Source organism: Scylla paramamosain, chromosome 32 (genome assembly GCF_035594125.1).
Source record: "Scylla paramamosain isolate STU-SP2022 chromosome 32, ASM3559412v1, whole genome shotgun sequence".
NCBI classification, from domain to species: domain Eukaryota; kingdom Metazoa; phylum Arthropoda; class Malacostraca; order Decapoda; family Portunidae; genus Scylla; species Scylla paramamosain.
Genome location: NC_087182.1, coordinates 7,151,255 through 7,159,795, shown reverse-complemented (window position 1 = coordinate 7,159,795; position 8,541 = coordinate 7,151,255). Strand labels below are relative to the sequence as shown.

Below are 8,541 nucleotides of genomic sequence, written 5' to 3'. Positions count from 1 at the left end.
ACCATGATGGAGGAGTAGTTAACGACTTCCTTGAACCTTCACTCCCAGCCACGGCCTTCTCACCACTGACGTTTCCTTCTGCTGCAGGGATGCCACACGCTGCCAGATGTGATTAGCTAAAATATGCTTACTCAAATCTGGTGACCTCTCTTTGTTGATAAGCTGGATGATTTAACTGTCGAAGAATTATATATTCCAGGAAGCTGCAGTCAAATCATGAAGCTTAGATAAAGAAACGTAACCGGGCGGGGCCGACATCATCTTGTGATCCCAAATCGCTTGAACCAACTAAATAGCTCATGAAGCTTCGAGTCCTTAAAACCACAATACCTTATTACACATTCCTTTTTCCGATACCTTATAAATAACTTTGTTGTAAAAATTTAAGAGATATAGCTCACCAAGAGTCCAGCTTGTTATCCTCAAGAATGCTGAAGGACATACACACACACACATGTACCTTGTAAAACTGCTCTTCAAGATGCCAAATATAACTCACTCCGATCGTGTCCCATGGGAAGAATAAGTGTGACATACAGTAACAACAAGGTTTATTTCTTCAAAGTGCGGGGTCTTAATATCTAAGTTGTGAAAAGATGCATGCACCAGTTGTTGCATTCGCAAACCCTGCAAGGCTTCTAGTCCTCTACATCTTTTCAGGAGCAAAACCAAGAGTAACAAACATGGTGGAGTGGACAGAGGAAATTAATGTCGAATATCTGTGTCATATAAAAACGTCAACTCACCGGCAGCCATTGATGTCTCCAAAATACTGGTAACGGTACGTCCTTGTGTGTGTGTGTGTGTGTGTGTGGTCTGAAAGCGGATTCGTATAAGAAAAAAAAAAGTGTGTGTGTGTGTGTGTGTGTGTGTGTGTGCGTGCGAACAAGGGGGATGACAATTAAAACCTGACAACACGACTGTTCCAACCCATTTCTCTCGTTCCAATACTTCTAGGTTTACATATATTGGGGAATGATAAATAACATACATGTACATACCTATTAAAACTAACTATGTAACGCTTCAAGAAAAAAAAAAAAGACCTGCATGAAAAATAATAGTAATAACTTGGTACTAACACACTAACTCGATCATTACCTCACGAGTTGGTTGGGGTACAATCAAACTCATTTAATACTTTCGTTTACTCGATCTCTTTTGCATCACGTCGCCCAGTAATCTACATTCACTCTTAAGAAAAAGATGCTGAATGTTTTGCAAGGTATTCCGTTGTATCACTGAAGTTTCTGTCGTTTCGGTACAGTATCAGCAGTTTCATTTCGGAACTTCTTCATGAGTGTGTTGGCTATTTAACTGCTGGTTTGAGTGTTAGAGTGGTGTGATTTCCAGCTAATAAACCAGAAAGCACGTTGTTGACTGATCTACGTAATGTAACTTGTACTGGATGATTAACTGCGATAAGACAGAAGTTCGAAGTTTCTGTAAACCTTTTAGCCTCTTAATCTTGTCAACAGTGAACAAGACGCCCACGCAACAGTCGTCCTGGTACTTCAGATCATTCAGTGTTGGTATATGCCACACTGATTAACGAGGCAGTGATAGTTAACAGTCTCTATATTTCAATTACATGTCAAGTGATATCAAACACAAAATGTAGCCTTTCACGTTTCCTGCAGGAAGGTGAAATTGAGTACTACCCCAAGACATAATGATCGTGAGGTTGTTGGTAATTTGTTCTCTTGTATGTAAAAAATCCCAGTTGCCTCAAACAGCGAGTCCTACTTCTCTCTTATTCTTTGTCCAGAGAACCATAAGGCGATTTCTGGGCGACAAAGACACGAATGTTTTCAGTAAAAATGCACTGGCTAATCCCAACCTTACTGGTGGTATTCCTTTATCTACCGTCAGACGCAATGTTCCGATTTCATATGAGGTATGTCAAGAGTTTTGGGCATTTTAATTGACACTCCCGTGAGGTGTGAACATTTCAAGCTCCTCCACGTTTGCTTCAAGTCTTCGCTAATACGAAAACTGGATTACAAATAACTTTTCCCTTAATAAAGACCATTTGGTTTCTCACATGATTAAGTACGTACTTTCATTGGCACAGGGCAAACTACGCACGTGTACATCGGCCTGCTAAATATATATATTTTTCAAAACAACAACTTATGATATACATTTATATAAAAAAAAAAAAAATATGCCTACAAACTCAGAAATTAAGCCTCTTTTTAACACATGTTTGACATGCATCTTACATAATAATAATTATACCAACTGAAGAACAATATGGAGAAAAATATGAACGGCAAAACAATCTCGAATTAAATGCATAATTAATTATGCAAGGAAATTTTGATTAGGAACTGTTGAGTGTAAAATATTTACAATTTATTATTGTTTTCATGAGTTCATAAAAATAACATGTCAAAGGTAGACTATATTTCTGCAGCTCTTCCACGCTTCACTTTACAAAACCTTTCTCCTTCCCCAGGCCAGTAAGCAACCCATTACTGGAAGTCGTTGGCTCTTGGCCCTTTATGTTTTTATATTTTTAAGAAAATATTATTAAATTGATTTTAAGTGAACCGCAATTTTTTACAGAAGCGTGCGAGGCGGCTCAACCGACCGAGACGCAACGTTATGGGTGGCACTGATAAACACAGCTTACAACTTCAGTATTTCTACAGCATAATATCAAACCAATGAGCTTCTGACGGACTTCTCTCAAGTCATTCTGATCTATTGCAAGAACACATCAAGTGATCTATATCGCATTGAAACTGTGGCTGTGTTGCTGTGAGTTGATGGGACGAGTCTTGAGGAGAGACGCACTCAACTTATCTCATGCATCAATGGCAATGTCGGGTTGCTTACTGAAGTTTCCTTCCGGTATCCTTCCAGTGTCGTGTTATTCTGATTGGACAGTCGTTTAACCGTCAGCCTCTACGGGCACTACAAAACACATAAACAATGAACAGTCTCGCCAGAAATTTTGAAATTGAATACACATTCGCTGTCTCCAGCCATGAGATTGATTACTACATTATATGACATCCTGCAAAATCACATCAATAATTCATAAATAAAATATCAGCCATAATCTACAAAATAATGAGCATGGAAGGGGTTTCCTCAGTATTAGTTACAACTAGTGAATGTTAGGACGTTAGTGGAGGGTGAGACAATCGCCTTAATTATTTTCTTGATTGTTTTTCTCCATCGGAGGAAGAATCTGTAGTCTTATACAAAACGTTATCTTGAGTGCAATGGCTCAGGATCATAAATTTGGAATATTTCTTTTCACGTCTAATCTTGTAAGATTACACCATGTAAAGTTTCCTGCCCTCTACAATACTCAGTTCCTAAACAAAAATATTACACATTTTTCTCTCCCACTACAAACTGTGCGCATTTGGCATTGCTTGGAACACTGCATCAAACGGAAAACTCTTTTCAACACTTTTTTTGTAGACACAGAAACAAAAATTTCATGATTACAGCTTATTTACAAAATTTGTATTTGTATTTTGTTAATTTTTACAATATTTTTCAGTGATTTGGACTTTCCATGATGCCATAAATAGGGAAGCTGTACGAAGGTTTACTCGAGATGGCTTCACTCATTTTCCCTCCTGACATCAAACAGACAAGTTGGGATCACTTAGTTATTGTTTCACCACAGTCTAAAGTGTAGCTCTTACTCACTAGACATTAAGTAGTTAAATAATAATGATTAAAACGTCATATTTACAGAATAAAGACAAGAGAACATCTGCTCTTTTTTCAAGCAGCTGATTCACAATAGTTTCAAAGCACCATAAATAAAAAAATGTCTTTACCAGTAGTAATAATATGTACAATATCTTACATGGATATTTTAATTGAACGTGTCAAGTTTTCAATGGATACAACATAGCATTATAATCTTAGACTATTTTTGCGATATGATAAGGGTGATATTCCTATGTTTCACTGCTTGGCTTCCTCATCGACACCCCAACAGTCAGTCACCTTAGGTTGCTAGTCTTACACTGACACTGGCGGAGTAACTGTTTCCTGCATTACTCCACACATGAACATTGCACTTCTCAGCCTGCCTTGCTGCATCATCTCAACTCTTATAACTCATAAAATATTCATTACAGTTATAATACAACAGCATCAACAGAATCTCTGAATTAGCATTGAGTCTCAAATATATATATATTTATATGTATTTATAAAATTAATTATACAGTAGGTAAAGCTTAGGTTGTATTTTCTATCACCTCTATCACTCTCTGCCAGTAAATCATATTTCATATGTAATCTCGTCTTACAATGTTTCTCTGCAACTTCTACCTCTTTTTTTTTTTTTTTTTTTTTTTTTTAGAAAGAAGTATTGAGATTGAAGGTAGCTAGTTTTACAACCCTTATTGTAGCACAATATATTACTCTACGTGGAATGAGTGAAGAGCTTCCTTCGGGCCAACCAAGACCAACAGATTCCAAACAGATATGTTTAAACTCATTCTCATGAGCTTAATTCACCTCCACATGAACCCTGTCACCAGGCCATCCTGACAGACCAATCAGAAGGGACAAAGTTGTGGCGATATGTATTCTGGCGAGCCCTTGGAAGACGGATGAACAGAGCTGTGAGACCAGACACACTCCTTCAGTCCAGCTTAGAGGCATGACAACAAATGCTGATGTGAGAAGAGGTAATGACTGCTGCACTAAGAGCCTACATGCATACTGCTGCTTAAATACTGTTGGGGAAGTCAACACTGTTCTTCAATCACCACCACAAACTGTACAAACTCTGTCTGTCTGTTTACTTCATGTATGTTTTTTTTTTTTTTTCCATTTCCTTTCCAGGGCAAGTCTATGTCTTGGAACTACTCCTACTCCGAGCACTCTTGCATCTCTGCCGTAGTGTCTTCACAATATGAGTAAAGTTGCCCTAACAATCAGACTGCTGGAAACTCAAGTGCCCACACAGCCTGATCACACCAGCACCCTATTTATGAAAATTGTGGCGGTGCATGTTGATGCTGAAGTCAGTCTCATAGGAGCCTTGACAGGAAAATTGTTGCTATGACGAAGGGGCGTACCATGAACCCCCAGTGCGAAGGCTGTCATAGGATGAGGTGGATTTTGTTGAGTTTGCATGATACAGGTGAAAACTGGAAGGCGTGTACAGTCCAGCCTGGTCTGAGAGAGGGGCGGAGTAAGCTGAGGAATCCAGAGGTACCCCTGAGGAGCCATAGGAGTACACCTGTGGCTTGAGGGGCACGGGCTGGGCAGGCAGGCCTCCCCCATCACCAAGGTAGCCTGCGGATGCTCCTCGCAGGTCGCCACAATCCCCGGCCATCTTTTCTCGGGGAGACACACTGGAGGGCGGCGTCATGGCGGAGTGGTAGTCTGGGTAGCCAGAGGCCGTCAGACCACTGCCAGGATAGGGAAAGTCATGCCCCTTTCCGAACATGGCGTCCTGGTAACCTTCAGAACCAGGAGGCGTTGGAAGGGCTGACCCCATCTCAGAGTAATAAGACCGTTGCACTGATGACCTAATGACACTCTCCCGGCTGGCGTACAGTTGCCTCAGGAGCGTGGAGGCTGGGAGTGCCGAGGTCTGCTGGGCGCTGGCGTTGCCCACCCATTGGATGGTGGAGCGTTGCCCGGCGTTGTTCATGGAGGTGGAGGTGGCGCCGCCCTTCAGGAGGGCGTCGGTGGAGAAGTCTGTGGTGTCATCGGGCAGGTGTCTGGTCATGGCCGCCTCCAGGTTTCTCACAGCCCCTTCATCGTTGTGAGGAGGCGGAGGCACATTGGCTCCTGGGGAGGCCTCGATAGGGGTGGTGGTCATCATGGGGGTGGCCCGGGCGTGGGGGGTGCCTGGGGTGGATGCTGGGGGCTCTGAGATGTGGCCTGGGGAGGAGGTTCTTTCACAGCCACCACTTGAGTCCTCGGGGAGGTCAGCATTCCCCATCGGAGTCAATAGGCCGCCAGTGGCCTGGGGTGCAAAGAAGTGGCTTGAAATTATGTTTGGCACTCTGTGGCTTATGTGAATACAATATGACATATTGAATGAATGCATGAGCTCAAGATATTTAGTAGGTTATGTTAGTATATTAATTGTTACCGAACACTGGTTGCAAACTTAGTCATAAATGCACAAAATGCAGCAAATGCATGATCAATTACATTCACAAATCAATCTGAAAACAACTTCCATGTGCTCAGATATAAATATATGAACACAATTTTGAATTTTCACAGAAATAAAAATTTCTCAAAGACGCTTAATCCTTTATTCAAAACTTAATATCACTTTTCACACCAAATATATAATGTTTATTCACCAGAAACCTATGAATCTGGTGTCTTAAAACTGGCTTCCTTATTTAACTACATTCACAGAGCGAATTATCTCCTAGACAGAGTTAGTGAGTTATTGACCTGCACAAAATCTATAAGCGGTAACTTTATGCAAGAATATGTTGTCATGACGGAAACATCAGCTGCTGGTACTGACTGCATCAGTGACTACACAAGACAGCTCAGTGAAATGGTGTCCTAACTCTAGATTCAGTGCGTGGCTGGAGGCTGCCGCCACTCAGCACTGCCGCGGCTCTGTGGTTTCTATTGCAATCTGTCAAATAACTAGGATACATAATTATTTTTCTGCAGTGCGTAAAGGATTCTATGCATTTCTTCCATCAAATCAGCGCTGATGAGCAATGATGTTTCTTTTAGTTCTCCTCAGAGTGCCTCAGACCAAAGCCCGCCCTTCCACCTGCCACCACATGCTACACTAGGTCCCTGGGCGGCCACACGTTCACCTCAAACTGAATGCAAGTCATAACAGAGAGAATATAACCCCAGACATGCACAGTGCGCCACTACCCACTGTTAATACGGTGTTAATCACAATGTTATTACCTCCGTTTTAATCTGAGCCCCGTCTAAGGGAACACTTGGTGTACCTCGGAGTGGCGTGGTGATGGACTCTGTTTGGCCCATAGGAGAGCGTGTGTCTCCCCCGCCCCCGCCTGAGGTGGACACTGCCGGCCGAGGGGACCCACCCGTGTCTTCACTCACCGTCCTCGACCCGCCCTCTGTCACCAGGCAAAAGGGAGGTGAGATGATGCATGACTTTCAGTTACACTTATTTATAAAGAAATAATTTTTGAGTCAGCTGATTGTATAAATAATGAACAAAGCAAATTCTCTAATATAATCAGAGGATCCTATATGATAAAAAGAACATCTAGACATTAAGAGTTTTGTGAGTCAAAAACCACATCCATACTGCCACAAATATACCCGAAATGTGATGAAATATTACATACATGCATCTAAGTACTCCATACATTTCCCAAGAAGGTTCCTATGGCTAGCTCTGCTCATGAACTGCCTATCAACACCTGCCGACCAACTCACCTCTGGGCTCGGGGGTGGCGGCGCTCGGGTACTCCAGGTCGTCAGACTTCATGTTCGCCAGGGCGGGGTCGAGCTGTGTCTGGTCGAGCACTAGGCTCTCGTATTCTGCCCTACTGAAAACGGAAATAAACTCCTATAGTCTACTCATATCTTTCCTTTCCACGTGTTATAGTATTGCTGAGTGATTAGATCGAATCTCTTATAGATGTGTATTGAATTTCTCAAAGCCTCTGCTTCACCAGGTCATTATCAAAGTAATTCATATGTGCCCATTACCACTCATTTCTGTTTGATTTATCAAGCTGAAATTAATGTTTTTATTCACTTTAATACTCAGATGACTGTGATATCATAACTGATGGACAACAGAACAGTGAAGCTTAACACACACACACACACACACACACACACACCTATTTCCCATACTTCAACATATTTTAACAAAAATAACTCACAGAGGATCTGATTCAATGTTCCAATTTAAAACCTTCCATCCATCTATCTTCCTCTCTACAATAGTAACACAAACAACTTAAGATTATTCACCTAGGACTTAATAAAATTAGTCTTCCCTTTAAACCATCCATTCCGTGCCTCCCTCTCTGCAATACTAATATACACTCAAACCCCATTAAATCATACTATGTCTCCACTACGCACTACAAAAAAAAAAAAAAAAAAAAAAAAACAGTTACTACCTTATGACGTAATTTACACAGATGATGTTTTGCTCGTCGCCATTCTTGTTGTTGACGACCACAGTGGCGCACATCTGAACCCACGTGTAGCCTCCAGTCTTGTTGAGCAGGCGGAAGTAAGGACTCATCACCTGGCCCTTTTGAATCACTGCGGACACGGGACGAAGAGATGTGAGTGAGGGGAGGATCATACGGGAGTGAGGAGGATAAGAAGACGAGGACATGTAAATAATAATGGCAAGTGTATTGAGGAGGGTAAGAAGACGAGAAGGATAAGTGGGTGGGAATAAGTAGGGGAGAAGGATTAATGAGAAGGGTAAGTAGACGAGGATAAGTAGGTGGGAATAAGTAGGGGTGGGAAGATAAGGGAGAAAGGTAAGTAGACGAGGATAAGTTGGTGGGGATGAATAGGGGAGAAGGGTAGGTAAGTGAGAAGGGTGAAAAGATG

At 41.7% G+C, this 8,541-nt stretch overlaps 1 protein-coding gene across 1 annotated transcript in view; it reads right to left on the bottom strand.

Annotated features, from left to right (window-relative positions):
- Positions 1 to 534: 534 nt before the first annotated feature.
- LOC135089153 (protein trachealess-like) overlaps positions 535 to 8,541 on the bottom strand; it is a 101,939-nt gene continuing 93,932 nt past the window's right edge. Inside the window, 4 exon segments of the mRNA XM_063984444.1 lie at positions 535 to 5,965; positions 6,895 to 7,070; positions 7,396 to 7,505; positions 8,094 to 8,241. Of these exon segments, the coding sequence (XP_063840514.1) occupies positions 5,048 to 5,965; positions 6,895 to 7,070; positions 7,396 to 7,505; positions 8,094 to 8,241 (1,352 nt within the window). The 3' untranslated portion in view covers positions 535 to 5,047.